Raw genomic sequence first — 24,149 nt, forward strand, 5'->3', positions numbered from 1 at the left:
TTTAAGTCTGCTTGGCTAAGGAGGGACAAGGGGAAATTCAGCTAAAACTTAAACATAATTAAGGAACTCACCATGTAACTTCATGTATATCTACAGCTGCTCACTTCTGCTGCTTTGCTAGTGCTTGTGTCCACTTACGTGTGTGTGTGCATGTGCTGTGTCATTAATCAAATATAAGTTACTGTATGTAAGTGTTAGGTACCGTAGGACAGCAACAGAAATTTGTTAGAATTTCTGGTGGAAATTGTAAAATTGAATTTTAAGCTAATCATACAAATAGGAAAGAGCAAGGGTCTTCAAAACCTGCTGTATTATGTTGGTATCCTAGTTGGCAAAACGCATACACAGGAAAACACAGAAATTCTTTGCTTTTCATTAAGAAACATTCTCAATCTGATCAATATTGGTTGATTGGCTTGAGTGGGTATTTTTCCACTTTCTTAAGGAGAAGTTGGAAGTAGGAAAAATGTAAAGTGCAACAAATTACAGGTTGAAGATTCAGCCCATAACTATCTTCTGTAAATGAAATTTCATTTACTATTTAATAATGTCTGTGTGCCTCCAATGGAAGAAGAAAATACAATTGTGTCCTTCATGGATTCTTGCACTGGGAAAGTCTATATATAGTGGACATCTATGTTCCCTTCAATTCATACACTTCAATAAATATGACATTCTTTTATCAAGAAGAAAACAATGTCTTTACCAAGCTGGTCACCAAATGAGGATGAGAAATATTCATAATACATTTATTTTGTTGTACTATAAAATTCAATAAACAGTTGTTTTTCCACAAAATGTTCTACTTCTTGCTTTGCTTATCTCTGTATAGCTCATTTGCTTTTTATTTTTCTTTATTATGAAAAATCATTTGTCTTGCATTCTGTCCCTAGGTTATTTTGTTGAATCATCATTCACCTTTCTCGATTTAGCAGGCCTGGAGCACTACTTCAGATTTCTGGGGGGTGCTAGAAAACCCGGTACATAAATCACTGTGGTTTGTTGATTTCTTCATGTGTAGCTAGCTCCTCAAGAAATAGGACTAGTAACTATTGAATTACCTTTAAATCAATGTCACTTAGACCAAGTGCATGCTTAACATCATACCACATAGATTAGAACAGTTGTTAGCCACCAGTTTAATTTTTTGTTTTTAAGTATAGAGAAGTATTACTGGCTGACTTAAAGGATTTGGCACAGTTCACTAAACTATCTCATACAGACTACAGTATATTGTATCATGTTAGTTTGGGTTAAATTTTATAAAGAATATTAACTAATTTAAAATAGCCTTCTGGAATTCTATGGTGCGCATATTTTGGGCTCTATTTTGGCTTTGTTTTGTCTTTTGCATCATGCGTGTGAAATATTTGTAATTATTCTGGATGCTGTTTTGCTCAAATAATGTTTTAGAACACGTTAGCACAAGTGTAGCTAACAAACACTGCTTGGCCTGTTCTGTGTTGACAGATTTTGTATGTGACTGACATTCACACATAATTCATCCAAGTGAATGACTTCTTCTTGGACTACGTGGATCTATGAGGACTAGACGTCAGCACTGATTTAAGAGACTTTATTGAATAGATGCCCTTTCTGCTGTTGCTTCTCATCTCCAAAATACTGCTCATGCTTGTTTCATGTGGCAGCTGCCTGTGTCCCCTGTTGGTGTAATGGCTTGTGCTTTGTTCTCACATGATCAGGACAGGATCTGATGTCTTAGTTCTCCGCCTCACCCACGCCTTGTGATCACTATCAAAGAGCAGCCAAGGAACATAAGGCTTTCCGTGCTGGATAAGACCCATTAAGTCTAGTACCTACTGTCTCTAAAACTAACAAATGCTTTGGAGAAACATTCAAGAAACACTCTGGCAGGCAAATGTGGATTGATCTGTGTCTCCTCCCCCTGCTCCCTGAAGGTTTCATCCTATTCCTAATGGTTAGAGAGTGTCTTAAACTCTGAACTGTGAAGTTTTTGTCATTTCCAATTAGTTTTAACAATTCCAGGTCTGGACGTTCTTGTTATCCATGTGACTCTTGAGTTCCTCTTTGAATTTTGCTGAAGTTAAGTAAAGATAGTGGATGAAAATCAAATTTTAAAATATCCTTTTCCCTTACATTCCCAAGGCCTATCCTTTATACTTTACCTCTGATACAAGGAACTTTTCCATCCTGTTTTGATTAGTGGAGAATTTAACACAAAGACAATTTGTCCACAACTACAGTGAACTCTTTGATATCCAGCATTCTATCATCCGGAACTCTCAAATAATCGACACTTTAACTGGAAGTAAATTTTAGTTACGTTTTCCATAAGTACAGTATAGTGGCAGTAAATACATTCATCCCTCATTAAACAAGTACTTTACTTATGCATGCTTGCTAAAGCGAGGGACACACATACTTATCTTTGCTCACTAGACAAGTGAACTCTGCCCCATCCCACTAATACGAGCCTTACCTCCCTCTCCTTGCAGACCCAAACCGCCTCAGCCTGAACTCTTCACGGACCCAACCCACAGCAATATGAACTCCCTGCTGGCTCTAAATCCCCAACCTGCCTCAGCCTGAAACCCCCACCCTCCCTGTGGACCCAACTCGCCACAGCCTTAACTACTCCCACCTGCCCCATGGATCTAACCTGCCACCAGGTTTTAACCCTCCCTCCCGCTCATGGCCTAAACTTCCCCAAGCCTTTAACCTGCCCCAACTCCCCCCCCACCCCCAAACCCAAGGTTCACTTACCTTTCAAAAGCAGCGCCATCTGCTGCCACTCCTTTGCTGAGTTATGAGCACTTGGAATGAAACAGAGACTTTTACATGTATTTTAATGGGAATTAAGTGTCCCTCTTGCAAGTTTTCACCTGCGAGCAGAAATTTGGGAACCAATTGTGCTTGTGTAGTGAGGGATGTGTGTACAAATAAACACAGCAAATACAGTGTACAATACGACTGTTGTTGGTAAATAAAGTGCTCTGCATACATATTTTGTTTTTTTAATATCTAGTCTTATTGTTCTTTAGTGTTAGTCGTTGCTAGGTACACCTCTCTGTTATTCAGAATAGTTGAATATCCAGCAAGCTCCTAGTCCATAGGGCTGCCTGATATGAAAGTTCACTGTACTATATTTACGTTTGTTTGTGGTAACATGTTTTAACACTTGTTAATGTGGTCATTATAATGAAAGTATTACAGAGGTATAGACAATCACTGAAAAAATATCCTTTTTGATATTGTGAAGGTTATTTAGCATATAGACCTTGATTCAGCAAACCAGTTAAGGACATGTTAAACTCTCCTTGACTTCAACTGGAAATCATGTGCTAAGGCCTAGATTTTAAAGGTATTTATCCATTACCACACCCAGAATTGCAGGACCTAACTGATTTTGGAGCCAAAGTCTCTCTTTCCCAAAGGGATTTAGCCACCTAAAAGCCTAAATACCATTGACAGTAGAGAGGCAAGATGAGTGTGGTAATATCTTTTACTGGAGAAACTTTTATGGGTGTGAGAGAGACAAACCGTGGAGCTACTTGGAGCTCTTGCTCAGGTTAGTGTAATTCAGAAATTTAGTACAATAACTGAGTTTCCCAAACACAATTCTACCTTGCAAGAGATTTATTTTATGCACTCATTTCCCCAAAAATATTTTGGAGAATGCCTGTACATGGCTTTTTTCCTCCTAGTTCCTAATTTTCTTCTGTTTTTGGAAGCCTCTGGTTGTGCACAAGTACATTTCACTGCTCTTGAAATATCACATTCTTCGTAAAATGAGTGCTAATTTTGCATTATTGGAACAGAAGAGTGAGGTAGCGTCATGCTGCATTCTGAAAGGCACAAAGAAAGGAAAAAAAAACTTTTGGCGTCATGGACGAAGCATGTGCTTTGCAAATATTTTTAGTTTTCTACATGGCATTTATTTCATTTGTCTGTTAAATCACATGAAGTTTTGGAACGACTAGTTGGTTTTCTTTCAGTCTTCATGAAAAAAGCCATTCTCTGATATGGAGACTACTGTGTATTCAAAACGCTTTTGCTTTGAGCCTAATCTTTGAAATCCTCTTGTGCCCACCCTCATTTGTCCTGGATACCCAGCTTTGTTCCTCCTCCTCTGCCTTATCTTGCATTTTTTGTATGCTCTGAGATACTGATCTCCTGGTTCATGTGGGCTTCAAGTGATACTAAGGATTTCTGGCTTTCTAACATGGTCTTCAAAAGAGGGACCAGAGCATTCAACACGATACTGATGTTCTGTAATTTTCCATTTTGTCTGAGCCTTCAGCAAAACCACCCACAGGTGCAGTGAAGCGAATATTAAACATTTTATTAGCTGTCCATTCAAAGCTTCCTTTTGAAACCCCTTGGACTGCAGCTTGACTGAATGAAAAATATCCAGGATATCTGTTTTATTTGCCTGCAGTTTAAATTAAACAGTCATGTGCCAAGTCTTTAAGCCGCCTGTAAAATGTCCCCTAAGAAGTCCTTTCTGTTTTTTAAAGTTCTAGTGATAGAGCAGAGAATATCTAGCTGTACTTTTCTCCTCCCATTAGTGTGCTAGGAAGTTGCATTACTGCATGTGGGCTGTCAAATAGCATTATCTCCATTTGTTTTAGATCCAGACAGGCGGTCTGTTTCAACAATGAACCTTTCGAAACATGTTGATCCAGTCATTAACAAGCGGCTCTCCTCCTCATCTGCAACATTACTAAATTCTTCAGACAGAGGTACAGTTTAAAGAAAGAGAGAGCGAGAGGGAAAAGTGTTCTTTACTGAGTCACTGTTTTTAACAATCTCTGCAGATACAGTAAGCATTTATAGTCATTTTCGGCACGCTATTTAAACAGGAATGAAAAGAGTGCAAATGGTTGAAAGAAGTTAAATGACTGAGCGTACTCTTCAAGAAGAGCTCTATTTTTCAAAGATCAGAACGTGCCTGAATGATATCATTTAGCAAGTGATAAAAGCAGTGCTTCTGTCAGGTTTTTAGTAAATGATTGACAACTGCAGAAACAACACATCTCTCCATTACGCATGTAACCATTTTATTTTTATATGTTTATGTTGAGTCATGCTTCCTTTTTGCTTTTCATTTGTACTTTGGTTCCAATTCTTTAACTTCTGGGAACATGTTTCATGAAGCTTTTAAGTAGTTAATGCATTCATACTGTGGAATTATTTTTAAACTTTAATAAGCAGTTAGGTATTGCTCAGATGGTGCCTGTTGATTTTTCTAGACTCGTTTAGATTCATAATTTTGCTCTATGGGAAGAAATGGCTTGACATTTTTAGACCAGCACACAAGATGGACAATTAGACTTTTAATCAACAGCATAACTGGCAATATGAAATTGCCAGCACTTATAAAGTTAATCTTAAATTAGTTTACTAAAGTAAGTTATTTTGCTCATATGAAAAGAAGTGGACTATAAGGGACCTTTTTCCTTTTCTCAGCAAATGACAAATGGGGCATCTTGTAATTTATCCCAAATTAGAGTATCTGTCTATAAGCCCAGAAAGTAAGTGTGAGAGAGAGAGAGAGAGAGAGAGAGAGTGTGTGTGTGTGTGTGTGTGAGCCCATCAAACTGGTTGGAAAGCCTCACTATTTGTATCTGACAAAATGTCCTGCACTGAGTGCATGTTTGTATGTCTGTTTCTGTCTATATCTGTTTGTTTCTATATGTATATTGTTACAGACCACAATGACAAGATTTGAGAGCAGAGGGAGCAAACTCTTGTCTGTGGGATAAAATAATTGCTGAGGTTGCTGATGGGGTATGGCGTATTTTTTTCTGAAATGGTGAAACTCCTGAAAGTAGTTTCTTCAGACAGCTATCGAAACCCAGTCAGTACTAATATTATTACTCTTTTCCAATTTTTAGCATTTACTGTTGTCCTACTTCACAAGTGAAGGTGACTGCATTGTATAGGGTGCAACTGGGGACAAAACAGTAGCAGTAGTGGAACATGCATGATAATGCTGTGGAATATTGCCCGCTGCACTTGGGCTCAGCAATGGGTTGTATCAGTTTGTGGATAATAGAGTATACTAGTTCCTGTCTTTTGTCCACTTCAAGTCAGCCGTAATGTTGTCAAAAGGTTGAAAAGGCTGAGAAATTCTTTACTGGTGGTTTTATACTGAGTGCCACTAGTAGCCTGAATAATGAGGATTTAACTGTGCATATATTTAGTACTTGCAAAAGTTACGACTCAGCTGTGTTATATATGCCACAACACTCTGCAAAAGGTGGGTTTTTCCAGGAGTTTCCAGACTTCTGACTGAGGTCTGTCATTCCTCTGAGACTACAGAGACCTGTACACAGTAATTGCCATAACCCCCACACCCGTCATTTCCCAAGAGCTTCCACCAGCTGTTATCTCAGCCAGCACTGTTTCCTGCATGAAATATAAGGCAATATTTCAGTCTCTTTTGTACCACTGTGTGTTACTAGCAAGCTGCTGGTAGATGTTGGATTTCCAATTAAAGCCAGTACAAGTATCAAGTATTATTACTAGTTCAGGATCATTTTAAGGCACATGGTTTTGAGAACTTTTGTCTATTTCTCTATGAATGTGTGATCAGAAGGTTTCTGTATCCATCTTTTTGTGTGTAGTTGCTTTCCCATAGGCTTAGTGTACAATACACTGCCACAGTATGGGGACATTTCACCTAATAAATGCTCCAGGCAACAAGGTGTAAGGCTTCAAGACTCAGGTTTGAATACTGCTCACAGTTGATGTTCTGGCTTCAGTTTCACGCATCTAGTATGGAAGTGCAAAATCTAACTTGAGATTTGAGGAGTAAGGGAGATTGATGGGAGAAACTCTCCTGTTAACTTTCCGCAGTAAAGACAGCCAAGTTAGCCAAATGTGGATATGTCGATTTTTAGCTATGCAACTGTCAAAATAGAATTGTGTATCTGTGATCAACTTGCTTAGCCTAGTGTAGAGAGAACCTTATATTCCTGGGAGCCACAGATTCAGATCTCTTCAGGGCTGACAAAGCCTTTCACTGGGCTAGTCTAATGAATATCATCCCAGGCGACTTTTCTGCACAGGGTCGTCTGGATAAAATCCAGTGACGGTGGGTGTGAAGACTAAATAGCCCGAGTAGTTTTAATTAGAATAGGTCTTAGCCCTTGTGCCCTTAGCCAAAAATTTTGGATGTGCTCAGAGGACAGGGTAATGCTGGCATACTGTATAAGGCTCTTTAAATCTGTTTTTGAAAAGAGAGTGAATATCCACTACAACCTGCTGCCTGGTGCATGGAACATTGGCTACCCCAACCTAGCTGAGCCCATAAATTTAGTGTCTTGGAGTGGCCTCAGCAGTTAGCTTTTTTATTTAAAAAAAAAACTGTTCTGTGTTTGGCTGTGCAATGGGAAGAAGTCTCCTTCCTCATCTTCCTCAGTTTTTCCATGCAGGTGTTGCCCTTAGTACAGGGGCATGCATTCCGGGGCATGCATTCCAATGCATAATGTATGGAACTGGAGTATGATGAGCTTACTATAGGTAGCTTATCTCTGACATCAAGAGTGACTTCTGTTGAGTAGCATCTTTTAAATGGTTGAAAAACAGGGGACTTTTTAGTTCGTACAGGTTGAACCTCTCTAATCCAGAACTCTCTCATTCAGCAACATGTGTAATCCAAACAAGTTTCCCACGGTCCCATGAAGTTTGTTTACAGCCACCAGACCTGGCTCTCAGTGTTCTGTGTTGCTGTTTAGCTGTCATTTGCCCCTACAGGTCTTCTAAGAGCCCAGTAAGCAGCAGAAGTGCTGGTAATGTGCTAGACCCATGTTGCGCAATACACTCCCTGTTTGCACATTGTGGTGAATGTGGGGCACCTCTCTGGCCACTCCATGCAGGAATGGAAGCAACTCCTCCGGTCCCAGTGGGGTCTAGCCCTGTGGGGGCTCACACAGCACGGCTCCAGCTCTGGGGCGGCTTGTGTGGTGCAGCTCCAGCCCCAGGAAAGTTCTCGGGGTACAGCTTTCATGGGGCAGCTCCAGTGACTATCCTGGATGGGGGCTCGTGGGGGTGCAGTGCCTGGAGAGGGTGTCTGGCTGGGGATGAGGTCCCTGGTGGGGGAGTGTGGTGTCTGGTTGGAGAGGCAATGCCTGTTGAGGGGGGTGGCAGCTGATGGGAGGGGCTGTGGCGATCCATGACTCTTGTTTTGTACACCACTGTACTAGACAACATTGACCTCCCGTGGTTCAGCAAATTCTCTCACATGGCACTGGTCAGGTCCCAAGCGTGCTGGACAAGAGAGGTTCAACATGTACTATGAAAAAGGTTTTCAATGTTGGACATTTAACTTTAGCCATAAAATGCTTTTTAAATATGTTAATAACTCCTTTTCAAGTTCAGCGTTATTGTGTAGCTATTTATTGCAATTTTGCAACTAGTTTCGCAGCTAATATAGGCTTCACGCTGTACTTTCCTGTTTGTAATAAAGGTTTAACAATTTAAATCGCTGCAAGTTACCATGAATAATTAACATAATGCAAACAATTAGGTTGATGTTAGAGACACTTAAAATTAGACAATTGTATCCTGCAAGGAAGCTGTTGTTAACTTGATGCTTTAGAAGTTAAAAGTTCTTTCCCTTGCAACCAATGGCTTTTTTTTTTCTGGTTTGGTCTCACTATTGTCTCTAAAATTTGTTTTTCTTCAAAATAAAAAGTACCCCATATTTACAGGGTGGATTAATTTAAATCACCAAATAGAAAACCTCAATTTAAATGATCATTTTTAAATCAACTTTTTCTTCGTACTTCAGTTCGTTTCTAAAGAAAAGTGCATTCTGAATGGTTGACACAATCATTAAAACATGTTAAGTTACAACTAAGTACAGTCTTTACATTATACTGGAGGCACTTAAGAAAATTACATCTTTTTGCTACCTAAGAAGGCATGCATATTTGCTTAAGAAATTACATAATCTAATAGTTTGATTCTTATTAATTATGCATTTTGATATGTTGGAAAATGCTGAATCGTGTATTGGTTATTTGCTATATGATTTGTGTCAAACTGCATGAGAATGTTAACTGGAATTGCATTAAATTCACAACAGCTTATCACATTTATTTTTTTAAAACAATCTTAAATGTTTTGATGCATAAACTTCTCTAATTAAAATATGTTCCAATTTATATATAAATGTTTTATTATACAGAAGAATTAACTGTAGTCTGTGAACTAAACTGATTGTTTCAGGTCAGCCTGGGAATATTTTCAAAGTGATTGGGACTTAATTTCTAACCGGTCTTACTCTCTTTGAAAATGAAAAGAGAGTTTCCCAAGTCACTTCGGCTAACCTGTTGTGACATATTTATAAAGGCTCATCTCAATAAATAGATATATTCATTAGATAAATCAGACTTGATATAGAAAAGCTGACTTGAACTCCAAACATTTTTGATAGAGGCTCATGGATTTAGCATATTTATATTATTTAAATATTTAAGGGATGACAAATTCAGGCCTGAGCATATTTTGTATTAAATTCAGATTTCATTTTAAACAGGTTAATTTCTAAATGAAGAACATAATATAAAAATATAAATATAAAATAAAAAATTAGCTTAAATCAAAACATCTCATTTAAACTCTTAAAGAACTGGATTATGCACCATCCAGAACATTTATTTTTCATAAAAATCGAGAATTTAGAAAAAAAATCCCTATTGATGCTGTGAGGCCTAATTTGTGTTTTGTTTTAAATATTTCAAAGGTGGCAATACAGACCATTAGTTTTTCACTAAAAAGTGGAAGAAATTTAAAGGTATGTGCTTCAGAACACCTTGCCCTAGCCATACAGAGACCTCTCTCCTTGTTTTCTTTGCTCCAAAATAGTGATTTAAAAAAAAAAAAAACTCGAACTAAAAAGTTGCTTTTGCTTTGCCCAAGAAGTGGCTCTCTCCCTCTCTTTCTCTCTCTCTCTCTCTCTCCACAGATTCTTTGGCAATTTACCAGGAGACAAAGGACCACTCTTGATTTTTGCATAAAATTGAATTGATTACATCCCACCTCTCGTAATTTGGAGAAGCAAACTTTGTAGATTATAGGTCTGAACACACAAAAGATTGAACTACTTCTTAGTGTATGCGCAATGTGCCTCAGAATTCATCACCAAATTTGGCATGGTGGTTAGATCATTAGCTTTCCTGGCTTGGGTTGGGTGCTGATGGGGAGTGTGGTGTGAATCCTGATCCACGTTCCCCATACTGCACTGTGCTGGGACCTGGAGTATCCAAGAACTTCATCTGTGCATGAAAGAAGAAGGTGACTGCAGGATTTCTTTGCAACTCCATGGCCGTATTAGCTCCCTAGGCGCAGTTTAATTAGCTATTCCAACTAAAATTTTTATCTTAATGCCTATTAGAAAATATAGTAAAAGTGAAATATTGCTTTCATAGAATCTGTGAATATAAATAATTTCAGTATGAAATTTTAACCTGGGCTGCAAAGTTGAGTAAACCTATAATGCAGGTTACAAGCACCCTGAAGATATGGGTCTAAAAATGAAATAGGGCTGGCTGCTCCCAGAACCTTGGCTTATAAAGGGGCAGATCACCCAGTTAGGGCATTTGTGCATGCCTTTCACTGTGGACTGTTTAGTCCCAGTCTTAAGTGTAATTTTTATTTGTGTGTGTAGCTGAGCTCAACAGAGGTGCATGCAGTAATAGTAAGTACTATACGAGACAATAAGTGCACATCAGGAGTAAGTCCTAATTCTATATCTCGTATTTCTTCGCCTCACCATGCAAGTACCCTCTGTGTTTCCATAAGTCTGGGATTTTGCTCAAATTTAGTTAGGGTGACAGTATTTCTTTAGCCTCAATCATTTCCTCCCTCAAAGTCGCACTTCGCTAGCATGCGGTTAATCATGCTTGGCTTCTGAAGATTAAAAGGCAGTGAACAAAATCCATGAGTTTACACAGTAGCTGAAATAATGGACACGCTGAATGTAGAGGTGCAGAGGAGTAACAAAATGATTTTTAGCCGTTCACTTTAATAATTATGTTATATGGGTTTTTCTTCCTCCTTGTCAAGAGGCAAACATAATAACAACTAGCGTACGGTAATGGAGGCCTCTCCAGTATTTTGTACTTCGTGTAATCTGTGTGAGCCTGGAAATAGTTCCATTAATGGGAGAGAGCTTTTGCTGTATGTAGTTCATTATGTAAGGGCACTTGTGCAGACAGCCTGCTGTTTGTGTGACCTATATTTCTGTAGTGGTGCCACTTCTGTGTTAGCAGAAATCAGGAGAGCAGCTTTATATGCAAAAAAAAAAAAATTGGGCTGGGGGCAACTAAGGAAATTAAACTCTCATAGGATAATATTTGTTATTGGCATCAGTCTAGCTTTTCATGGGACCCAGAGCAACATGGATTCAGAGTTCAGGGTTTTAATAAGTAATGTTGAACTTCTACATTTAAAAGTACAACTTGGTCTCCAGTTTAAGTCTGGCAGTTAATTACCATTTTGGAGACCAGCCTTAATGAATTCAAGTAGCAATCTTTCTTGCTACCCTCAAATTATGGTGAATGGATGTTTTAAATGCAATAAACTTGTCATTGCTTGCAGTGTTAAGGCTATTATGATTTATCAGTCGTCTCCAATGTATATGTAAGAAATTTTAATACGCCCATCACTTTAGTGTCTGAGCTTTCCATACATAATTAAAGGAAACATGGCTCCCATTTGCGAGGGGACCAAAGAGCTTTCTGTGAAATGCTAGGGGCCTAACCAAAAACTCCTTTTGTAAAGGTTATGTCTTTATTCTCTCTTTGCTAACCAACCATACATTTTTGTTAATATGAATGACAGGCTTCCGAATTTTGTTTAATTTGTATGGCATTGTTCCTGTCTAGAAAAGTAGGGAACAAAGAACATGTGCTACAATTGAGTTGCAGTACTTAGGGATAGGAACAGAATTTAGGACTGGGTAGCAGTTTACAGTTTTATGTTATCATATTGAAAAAGAAGTGCTAAGAGAGCAAATGTTTAAAATGTACAGATCAAGGCAATGAAGTGGATTAAGAGTGAAATATGAGTGACTTATGTGCTTGTAATTGCTAAATTGTAATTTAAAGATCCCTTTCAATGAGTAGGTGCAGTGTTGCAAGGCATATTCCACAACGTACGGTGATTTATAAAAGTGTCTGATCCTAACATCTTGTTTTTCTGGTGCACATGCAGCTCGCCGTCTACAGCTCAGTCCATGGGAGAACAGCATTGTTAGCAGACTGCTGATGCCCACACATTCATACCTGGCCAGAAGTAAAAGCACGGCTGCCTTGTCTGGAGACGCAGGTAAACCTGAAAGTGTGGATGCCTAATATTTTACCACAGCCGTTCCTTTCAGAAATTCTTTTAAGTGTATTCAGTAGTGTTCCTGGTTTGTATAGTATGAGTGTGTACAAAAGCACAGATGTTCTTGGTGTGCCTTTCTTTGTCTTTCCCTCTCTCTTTATTTTAATCTGTCTCTAGTATCTTTACTAATTCAACAAAGAAGTGGCATAAGACAACCAGAATCACATCATGGTCCTATAGTATGGGGACCCAATACAGCAAACACAATAGCCCTCTATGTTGCTAGTGCTGCTGTGAACAGCCCTGCTACCAAAAAAAAATCATTCTGTTCTATTGTGTATTTTTCCAATTATTTAGGGCATATTATCCATGTTTTTTTAAAAATTGTAGACAGATATGATATGACTTCGTTTTTCAAACTATTTGCTGTATCTTATGTTTTGAAGACAAAAGAAGAGTCAGTTAACTTTTATTATGAAGTTAATATTCATCTCCCACCTGTGGTTTAAAGTATGCCTGTGACATTTTCCTTAGTTTTGACTAGATAAGAATCGGGTCATTCACTGATATATTCTAGGAAAGAGGTAGTTATTCTGTTTATGGGTCGTAAAGATATTTCCTGGCCACACTATGGGATTTTAATATATTGATAATGCAATTTTACACCTGTTGAATATTTAAGTCCAGACAGGTTTTCTTAGCCTTCTTTTATAAATATGCCTTTAGTGGTAATGAAAGTAAGGAGGAATACAGGCCTTGGAAGACTATATTTTTCAAAACAACAAGAAGTCTTGTAGCACCTTATAGACTAACTAGCATCTGTTAGTCTATAAGGTGCCACAAGACTTCTGTTGTTCTCAAAGCTACAGACTAACACGGCTCTCTCTCTCATACTATATTTTTCAAAGATGCTTTAACTGCAGAATCCCCATGGTTAAGTAGGCTGCAGCACAGTTCCAAGGGGATATCTCGGGGCAGGGGAGGGTAATATTTTACAAACGCAACACAATTAGCCCCTGTGGGTCCTTTCCGGGAGTGTCGTGTATTTAAAAGCAAAGTAAAATTAGTACTGAATGTCATAAGCTAGTATGTAGCAGGTCAGAAATTGGGAATGCAAGTAGTGATTACAATAAAAATAGCTGAGACAGCAAGGCTCTTAACTTTGAATGCAAGATCTCTTATACAGCAGATGTGAAAAATTTTCAGTTACTTGCTAAACAATAAATTGTAATTTGAATGGAATATTGGCAGATATTTCAAGCAACATGAATGGTTAATACAGCAGGATATTCAGGATAGTTCTCTATTAATGCCCTCTCTGTGCAAAATGGAATAGTACCGCCCAGTTCACAAAAAACATCTATACCTGTTGTATACCCATTTTGCCCTATTATCACGGTGTCTGCTTTACCTGAATTCAGGGCATTTCCTGGAGATGAATGATCATCTGGTTTTAATGGACCATGGCTGTGTGCTGAGTCAACTCATCCTAGCCTCTCGTTAATCTCCAGGAAATTACCCTGCTCCTTCATCATTATTAAAGATGAACTTCAGAGCAAGCATTAAGTTAAATTCAGATATCTTCTCTTAAAATCTTTACTAAGTCAGCTCTTTAGAATACAGAACAGAGAGGTAAGTTTTAACTAGCCCTCTAAAAATTTCTATGGAATCCCACTGAAGAATACCAAAAGAAACTACACCATCTGCTCAAGAAGCTACCCGTCTTCACTCAGGACCAAATTCACACAGGCACACCTTGGCCCTAGCCAGGATTTTTCTGTTTGCTACCCCAAACCCATAAAGCTGGAAAACCCTGATGCCCTATCATCTCAGGTATTGGTACCCCTACTACAGGACTATTCTGCGAAGTGGACTCCCTCCTCAATCCCTATGCTGCCAGCACTCCTAGCTATCTCTGAAATACCACTGACTTCCTGAGGAAATTACAGAACATCCAAAATCTTCCTGAAAATACCATCCTCGTCACCATGAATGTAGAATATTCCCCATGAAGATGGACTACAAGCCATCTGGAGCACTGTAGCCAAACCATCATGGCACATCTAGTGGCTGAGCTATGTAACTTTGTCTTCACCCACAACTGTTCTGATTAGGGGACAATTTATATCTGCAGATCAATGGTACTGCTGTGAGCACCTGCATGGCTCCACAATATGCTAACGTTTTAATGGCTGACTTAGAGCAAGGTTTCCTCAGCTCCCATCCCCTATTACCCCACTTTTACTTGTGCTACATCGATACTATCTCTGTCATTTGGAAGAGACCCTTGAAGAGTTCAACAGGGATTTCAACAACTTGCATCCCACCATCAATCTCATTTGTGTCCTTAACTGACCACTGAGAGAAGTAAAAAATTTGATTGACAGGGCCAGACAAATACCCAGAAATCAGCTGCTTCTAGATAGGCCCAAGAAGGTAAATAACAGAACACCACTTGTCATCGCTTATTAGCCCCCAACTCAAACTCCGCCAGTACATTATAGACCATCTACAACCTCTACTAGAACATGATGCTTCACTCTCGCAGGCCCTCAGTGACAGACCTGTTCTTTTCCTACCAACAGCCACCCAACCTCAGGAAAATACTCACTAGTAACCACACACCACGCCACAGAAACGCTGATCCCGGAACAGCTGCAACAAATCCCATTGCCAACTCTGTCCCCATTGTCCGCTCTGTCTGTTCTTTTAAATTCTCTTAGTTTCAGTTGTCATTTATCAGGATTTTTGAGATCTGAAGGGGTCTGTCCCACAAAATCTCATTACTTAATAAATTATAGTGTTAATCTTTAAAGTGCTACAGGACTGCTTTTTTGTTCTGTCCATATATTTACAATGGAGACACCATCGCTAGACCTAATTGTCAATTACATGATCAGAGGCTCATATTGCTGCACTTCCACTAATGTGATATATGCCATCATGTGCCAGCAATGCCCCTCTGCCATGTGTATTGAACAAGCTGGACAATCACTTTGCGAAAGAATGAATGGACACAAATCAGACATTTGGAATCTGAATACACATAAGCCATTTACCGAGTCATTGTATCCATGACTTAATTGTGTTCATTCCAGAACAAGGAGACTTTAACACCAGATTACAAAATTTTCCAAATCTGAAGAAGTGGGTCTGTCCCACAAAAGCTCATCACCTAATAAATTATTTTGTTAGTCTTTAAAGTGCTACAGTACTGCTTTTTTGTTTTTGTGAAGATACAGACTAACATGGCTACCTGTCAATGACTATTCACCAGATTACAAAGGGAAACATCTGAATTGTAATTTATTCTCAAATTTGATACTTATCACCTCAGACTCAATAAAGGTTTCAATTACCTGACATGTTATAAGAACATATTTCCACACCTTCAATTTTCACAGTAACTCCAGGCAGTTGTTTATCTTAATAGACACTTACAGAATTTTTTCCCCTTCCCCACTCCTATCTAGCTGATTTGTCATTTTTTAATTTTTTTTTAAATTCTCTTCGTCTCAGTTCTATCAGTTATTAGGATTCTCCAGATCTGAAGAAGTGGATCTGTCCCATGAAAGCTCATCACCTAATAAATTATGTTGTTAGTCTTTAAGGTGTTACAGGACTGCTTTTTTGTTTTGTGACGATACCCCATAAAACATCATTCGGGGCCATCACAAATAAAATGAAGTGCTCAACTTCCAGTATTTATTTGACTTGTCACTGTTGGGGATAACTTCAGAGAATCAGGAAGTAAGAAGACTGATTTAAACAGAGAAATTATATACTGTACATATATTTATAGACATTAGTTAAAACTTATTTCTGTGCTGAAGACCTTGGTATTTCAGGAGGAGATAATCAGCAAAGAGATCTGGGTGAACCTCCATGTGGTGCTTGCTCTGCAGTTCACCTTCTGGTGATGCACACCAATCAATATTTCGTAGAACATGTTCATCTTAAATGATAAAGCAAACATGTTCCTGTGCCATAGCTTTTAAGTGAGGTTAATTTCTTTATTAATGAAGTTCATTTACTTTTCACTCCAGAAAAAGTGTAACATTGATAGATCAGTGGACCTCTATAAAAACAGCAGTGTGCAGTTCTGTGGAAATATAACGTGCATGGAGATATTTGTGTTCTCTTTCACTCACTGCACCATTCTCACAACCTGGGGAGAGATTTTTGCATGCAGAAAATGAAGCTGATTTTATAAATAATGTAAAGGAAAAGGTACCACACAGAACCCATGTGCTATGTCCCTGCCGTTGAGTAATGTGCTGAATAACAAGTGTTCTAGGTATATTGAAGAAGCTGCAGGAAGGGGCACCTGCTGTGCAGGAAAGGGCCTGGTAACACCATGTGGCCAAGCAGGACCCAGAAACTCTGGAAGAAATCATGGGTGGAGGTGTGACCTTGCATGCCCTCTCCATATGTTGCTTCTGCTCAGCATGGAAGAGTTTGTCTTGGGGCTTCAGCCCCACACCTGCCAGTACTTGGGGCTTCAACAGGAGTGAGGCTGAAGTCCCAGCAGGTGTCTCCTGCAGGGCTGAAGCCTAAAGTCATGGCAGGCATACCCTAGCCCTGTCCCTTTTGAGGATGGTTACATGTGGCTTGGAGGGTCAGTAAGTTAGGCCACCCCTGAAGTGCAGTATATCAGTTTTAATGAAAGCATAAAAAGACACATGCATAAAATAATGTACTCTAGGTAGGGTAGAAGCATGGATTTATTTGGTGTCTGTTTCTGAAATCTTTATTCATTTCACCAGATCACAAGTTCGCAAGTTATTCTTAATACATGATGTGACTTTGTGAATTTGCTGTGAAAGAATGTAATTATTTTGCTAGACTGCTGAACTATAGTCTCTAGATGATAAAATGTTTTGATCTTTGTACATCTGGTTTTTTTCCCAACTCCGTCTCCCACCTCAACAATTACTGAAAACCTAATTTTAGTCTGATCTGGGGTGCAGAGGGGGAGGAGAGGAACCTGTTTAAAATGCATGTCAATGAATGGGCTAAGCTAATCAATCTCAGATCTATAAGTTTTGTATTTGTTGCTTTACCGGAGCCATCACTTTTAAAATAAAAGGTAGTCTCCCTGATGTCCATTTACTTTTGGACACATCCTCTTCATTGATAAATATGAAGATAGCTAAAAATCTGGGGTAATTTTTTACTTTTAGATTTAAAGGTATATGAATTCCAAATAGAAGTGTACTGGTAACTGTTTGGAGCTAAGTGAGTGAATATCAAGTGATGCTTCTGGTTTAACAGCTAAAATTGTTCTTTATGTATTAATACCTTCTCCCTTTTCTCTCTCTGTCTCATTCTCTCTCATTCACGTTTCCTGGTGTTGGCTTTGCTTTGTCACTCCTCCAATGATGTTCTGTTTAAAAACATAAATGAAAACAACCCACACGTAGTTATCCCCATTTGTCCTCGTTCAGCATCTTGCAGCCCCATCAGTCCTCAGTCCTACAAGATCATGAACTGCAGAAATCCAGCAGACCGAACAAAACTCTTTGGCACAACAGCTGGACGCAGGAGGACCCCACACTCAGCAGGGGTAAGCATGCTAGTTTTGTGTAGTCTAGCATCCGTAGCAGAAACGTGGCATAAATACACTTTGGAATACAAGGGGAAGAGAAGACTTTTGTGGGTTAGGAGACTGGTAATGGAGTCTTTCACTTCTGGGTCGCTGGTTAACATGCTCAGTCTGTCATTATGTATCAGTAGCTTTGTGAATTCATTTGTTTTCAGTTCAGTTTCTGAAAGGGCAAACATCCAGCTCCCAATCAGTACTGCTATTAACATTCTTCTTCTGATGTGTGCACTGTTGTTACAGCTGTGTTGGTCCTATGGTATTAGAAGGACAAGGTGGGTGAGGTAATGTCTTTTATTGGACCCTCTTCTCTTGGAGAGAGGGAGACAAGCTTCTGAGCTACGCAGAGCTCTCGCTAACAGAAGATGGCAAATAAAAGATACTACCTCACCGATGGCTGATGAGGCAGGGAATGAAGACTTGGCTTTGGGACCCCCCCGAAGGGGTGGGGCTTATGGCAGCCAGCCCTCAGCGCCACCTGGGCCATGCTGTGCCTCCTCCATCCAGCCCTCGGTACTGCCCAGACCATGCCACATGGGGTCCTGGGCCTCAGGGATCTGTCTGCTGGTTTTTAATCACTGAGCCCTAGGGCAGCTGCCAGATGAGGGATATCACCTGACCAGTGTGTGCTGGTTTTAGGAGGTGCAACCTGTTGTTAGCAAGAGAAGCTGAGTGAGCAGTTATTCACATTTTTCTGTGCAGTGGAGAGGCTCATAATTGAGATCAGATTTATTTTTAAAATGTGTTTAGGAAGTATATATTATAAAATTCTTTTTTTAAACTGACAGGGAATAAAAATCTACTGATTCTCTTTCCATCTTCAGAACTGCTGGTGTCACTGACAAATATGGTTAGACATTTCACTAACAAATTCTGCATTTTGTGCACCAAACAATTAATGGGCTAGATGCTCAAAAGTTGCAAAACAGTGTAACTCCATGGCAGTCAGGAGGTATGACAATTGACAACACCTGTCTATTGACGTTTAAGGCAGACATCATTGTGCAAAGTATTTTCTTCTGAGTCCGCCACTTGCTAACACTTGTTTAAAAATGTTTCCATTAAAACCTTGTTCACACTAAGCTTAATTGCCCAAAGACTTTCAAGATTTATGGTGGTCAATAGTTTAAAAAACATAACAAAAAAAAAAAAAAAAAAAAAAGGGGGATTCCTGTTTCTTCAATTTTCTTTTCCTGTATTTTATAAAAATCAGTTTAAGTTCATGGCTGAGTTAAACATTATAGACATCTTTTAACTAATCAAATTCCTGAGCAAGAACATGCAGTGCCTTCCCCTCTGCCAGTGCTGTGGTTGATTCCTGGTCATGGTAGGATAATACTGGACTCTGACAAGATTATGCTGTTCACTAAATGACAAGATGATATCTGAGTAAGATATTTGATATACACCCATGCATCACTCGTTTCCTCTGCTAATTACCAGCTGTACTTCGAATTTAATATTCCTAAAAGGTGAGGTTTTCTTATATTTAAAGGTGCTCTGACAAGTAGTGGGTCTGTCCCACGAAAGCTCATCACCTAATAAATTATTTTGTTAGTCTTTAAAGTGCTACATGACTGCTTTCTGATATGGTCCTAAATTTTGATCTACTTTGAAATTGTTATGACCTGGTAGCAAATATGTTCTTGAGTTCCACTAGAGATTTCAGATTACTGTTGAAGTGCCAAAAAATTGTCATTCTGGGAAAAGGAATGAAGAAGAAAATAAACTATTCTGCATAAGCTCGAGCATCATGTGTTTTTTGGCTGCCAAGTCAAAGGGCAGAGAAGAGGAGGAGGGCCATATTTCAGGCCTGGGATGGCATCTGTGGTGCTGGCACATAAAACAAGGAAACAAAATCAATAGGGGCATGTGCACTTGAGCTCCATAAGCAGTTTGTCAGGTGTGGGGGATGGGAAATTGCTGTTTGCCAACCGAGAAAGTACAATGGTGGTTTCAAGACTCTCTGGGGGTACTGCCAGCAGTGGAGAGCAAAGCTTTAAAAAAGGGTGGTTGTTTGCCTGCATCAATATCAGTCTTTGAGAAGTATCCCGTAGCATCTTAGGACAGCCCAGAGTGACTAATATGCGTGCGTACTATCAAATGCTCACTTCCTGGCATACATCATCATTAAATTTGTTACAAGAGTCATGTTAGTGTGCTTCCCCACGTCAGAACACAAGAAGAAAAGACTTGGGTGGTTTAGGAGCGTGGTAATGGAGTCTTTCACTTCTGGGCCACCAGTTAACATCATGTGAAGTTGGTAATTATTTAACAGTAGCTCTGATGTAGCCAGGCTTTAGAAAGTGTGGATGCAGCATTGATCTCTCATTTTACTGTGCTTCATGTCTAGGCTGTGGTATGCTTCCTGTGCCCGTGGGAAATGCTCGTGCAATATGATTTCTTTGTTTGTTTGCTGATGTTTAGACTGACAAAAAAGAAAAGGACCCCTCCTCCAGTGCAAAGAGGCTTCCTTCTCCTTCCAATCCCAAAACTAGACCACTAGCTCTCTCCCCAGTGTGGTAAGTGACGTTCAGATGCTGGGATTCAAGTATTAAGCTTTAATTGTTATGTTTGTTGGGTGTTTGAGACGGCCATGGAAAACATGCATTAAGATGGCAATTAAAAGAAGCTCTAATCAGTAGTGACTGCACTGCACCTTAATTGGGGGAGCTGTTGCCTGGCTGGCAGGGGAGCGGGGAATGCTGCTACAAGGGGAAAAGAGGTAGCAAGGCACAGGTATGGCTGCAGAAATAGAGGACGACAGCCTGGCGAACTGGAAGGGCTGGGGGAATTGATAAAGGGCAATCCTGCCAAGAGAAATCCCCTTTTCCCCAGACCAGGCAGAACGGTACACACCCTCCTACACTTGGAAGTGGCAAAGTACTGGTGTAGTCGGGAACAACTGAAGGCATCACGCTAGTCCCTCTTTCTAAGGGGTTTGAGGGGTGGATTCTTTCCCTTACCACCAGACTGGCCAAGGTGGGTTGGGTATGGGTTTCACCTTCTTCACAGTGGAATCAGAGGGGGACTTTGACCAGGGAGGGGAGCTAGGTTATGAAGTCACAACTCATTATGTAAGCATGGGCTGGTGGATGGTCCAGTGCAACTATTCTGTATGAGAGGGATACAGTGACCAGATAAATGGTTTGGTGAAGGGTTTAAAAGAGGTGTTTGTTAAAGGAGTGGAATGGGGGGAGGAGCGTGTTTGAGACAGGTATGACTGGCCCAGGAAGGAGCCAATCTTCTACCCTCACCCTCCCTTCTATTGCTTCAACTCTCATTTGAGGAGAGGAATGGTAAAATCCCAGTGACTGGAAGGGAAAAAAGAAGGGGTGCAGGGCTAGCAGAAGCTCCCTGGGCAGATATTGAAATGATCATGGAGTTACCAGCACTGTACACTTCTATGTGCCAGCAACTCCCAGACATCCAATAATCAAATTGCATCCTGGTTAAACCATATCCTTTGTCTCCTGTCTTCATTCCAGCAGGACTAAACAATGACTTAATCTTCGGTAAGGAAACCATTCGGTTGTCAAGGGTAGGGAGAAAGATAGATTATATTCTGTCAGTTCCCTTTCACAGGAGTGTATTGAGGAATAATTAATGTTTATAAAGAGTGTTGAAGATTAAGTTCTGTGTAACAGCTACATACTATTATCATCAACATTGGTTGGAAGGGAGCTCAGGAGGCGATCATGGTTTTATCTATAGAGGGACTAGAAAAGTGCCCAACCTATTGCCATCACTCTGTTTTCTCCGTGTTTAAACAGGCATGCCTCCAAGTCCATGCCTCTTTTGCCTAGTGCACCCAAGCAGGTAACATCCCCACATGGCTCTTCCAAAGTGCCCTCCTTTCAGACGCGCCCTCCCTCCCCTGGCAATATCCGACCAATCAAAAAAAAAGAGCTGAAGCCAGAGAGCGATCAAAAAGGACCAGAAAAGAAGCCCGAGAAGGCAGCTGAGGAACAGGCAGAAGAGGGCCAAGCAATTTCAGAAGGTGCTGGAGAATCTGCAGTCAAGGGAAGCCTCCCTGTCAAATTAGATCCTGCTCAAGGTGAGGATCGTGAGATCTCTTTCAGGGATGTTTCTGAGTCCTCTTTTCCTCTTCTCTTTTCACCTAGCTTATTATTTAACTTTACCGGGCACAGTATTTCTCCTTCAATTATTGCTCTGTACTAAGCGGTCACTGAAGTCCTTCAAAAATTCTTTAGAATGGGTGATGTATTGTTGGTTTGATCCTTTGCATGGGGCTGAGTGCAACTTACACCTCAAATGTTTCATTGCTGGCGCTCATGTCCTCAGACAACTGCTTTTCCAAACTCTGTTAAACTGGAACGACGGTTGTGTGCCCCTCATGCTAGAAGGAATGTCTCCTGAAACCATCCCATAAAGTACCCCGGCCAATGGGAATGTCCAGGCCTGCTAGTGCCTTTTTTGTTATTTCCCCATTGGAAATTCAGTGTCATTCGAAGATGCATTGCCCAAGGCAGGAAAATGAAATCAGAAGGCTACCCAGTCTTTCATTTTTTTAATTCTAAGGAGGCTTTTTGGTAAATTAATCTCTGGAGTATTTTACTACTGCAGATACCGTTCTATCCAGGCACAGCAAGACACAATTAAAAATGTGTAGGCAGCCATTCAAGTGATAGATACAACAGCTTAAGAAAAATAAGATTAAATAATTTTTTCTCCATTGATCAGTGGGGGAAGCTGGTGTTTTATTTCTGCTTGTTTTAAGGGAACCTGGTACTGAATGCTAAAGTCTTTTTCTGTAAGCCAGCATAAAACGAGACGGTAAGCTATATTACATCTCAGTGATATAGAACCTGGCTGACGAGTGAACAGAAGCACAGGTGCGAGCTGTGTTAGGTAAACTAGATCTGTATTTTAGTCATGCTGGTAACACATGTCCGTGGAAGATAAAGGCAGGATAAAATAGAACACCCATGGGCAACATAGGCTAATGAGTGGGCCACATAAGTGTCTGTCCTTCAGTTAAGTGGGCCACAGGCTTGTGGTAAGCAAGACAGTCTCCTGGAATAGGGTAGTTTTGCTAATTGCACTTGTGTACCTAATATTTGTGGTGTGTGCAGAGTGAACTGTAGCAGTGTTTTGATTGGCTGCAGAGGGAGCACATAGCACTTACAGTCAATGTTGCGTGCAGTAAGTGCACATTTCACTTCACGCGCCTGTGCTGTGTGGGCCTGTCCCTTTAGAAATACCAGTATGAAGAAAACTATGCAGACAGAAACCAGCAGAATCCAGCTGCCCTGCGTGTGGGCACTGGGAAACAAAATATCTTATGAGCCATACACAGAACCCTGATGGGTTGCTTGGGGCCTGCAGGCCACAGGTTGCTCACCAATGAAGTTGAATAATGGAATACAGGAGAAAACCATGGCGGGGAGCAAGAAGGAAGAGGCAGTATAATTTGCATTATAGCAAGGGATTGGACAAGCAGCAGTGAGGCTGAGAGGATGGAACGAAGAGAGATGGATTCAGCTTTTCAAAAAAGAAAGGGGGAGGCAAAGAGGAGGAGAAGGTGAAAAAAGACTGAAAAAGAGAAAATAGAGAAGAAAATATGGAGATGGAATGTGGGAATCAGTGATAACGAAATGGTAGAAGGGCAAAAGGAAGAAAATACAGACACTCCTTTTGTGACAGTAAATCATATTTATAAACAAATATGTTATGGTATTTCCCTGAGATACCATAACACATTAGATATCCTTTTCCAGTTCTAGGAATATGGGTGGAATGGTCATTGAGATGACTGATATTCCTGTTCTTTGTTGCTGTGGAATGTGTATTTCAACAATCTAAGAAATAGACAAGAGGAGAGGGGAGAGAATGCTATACACGTTCAGCAAAGTGCAGGTGATTTGAATGCAAGTCCATTGAAAATGTTTTAAACATTAGCAACCCTGCAAGAACGTCTGTACACGCAGCTGGGCTCCATTTTTCTTTTGTTTTGCTGGTATAATTAATAGGGAGCTCCTAGAGCCCCAGCCTCATCAAGGATTCCATTATGCTAGGTTCTCTACAGACACACAACATAAAGACAGTCCGTCTCCACAGAGCCTATAATTTAAGCATAAGACAAAAGACGACAAAGGGATACAGGAGAGTGTAGGAGAGTTTGAGGCACTGCTGCTCAGTATGATAAGCAGCTGATGTGCTGAGATTGTTTCTGATTTACGTTTTTTGTAGGCATCATAGCAAA

The 24,149-nt window shown here is 40.0% G+C and overlaps 1 protein-coding gene across 6 annotated transcripts in view; it reads left to right on the forward strand.

The window, feature by feature from the left end:
* MAP7 (microtubule associated protein 7) overlaps nucleotides 1-24,149 on the forward strand; it is a 179,118-nt gene that overhangs the window by 126,552 nt on the left and 28,417 nt on the right. For 3 of the 6 annotated variants that reach the window (XM_074990495.1, XM_074990493.1, XM_074990496.1), the window contains exons 6-10: nucleotides 4,614-4,724; nucleotides 12,208-12,321; nucleotides 17,745-17,887; nucleotides 20,351-20,445; nucleotides 21,697-21,980. In XM_074990495.1, coding sequence (XP_074846596.1) covers nucleotides 4,614-4,724; nucleotides 12,208-12,321; nucleotides 17,745-17,887; nucleotides 20,351-20,445; nucleotides 21,697-21,980 — 747 coding nt within the window. The remainder of the gene's footprint in view (nucleotides 1-4,613; nucleotides 4,725-12,207; nucleotides 12,322-17,744; nucleotides 17,888-20,350; nucleotides 20,446-21,696; nucleotides 21,981-24,149) is intronic. The other 3 variants (XM_074990494.1, XM_074990497.1, XM_074990498.1) reach the window with 3 other exon arrangements.

The sequence above is a fragment of the Carettochelys insculpta genome, chromosome 3 (genome assembly GCF_033958435.1).
Source record: "Carettochelys insculpta isolate YL-2023 chromosome 3, ASM3395843v1, whole genome shotgun sequence".
NCBI lineage: Eukaryota > Metazoa > Chordata > Testudines > Carettochelyidae > Carettochelys > Carettochelys insculpta.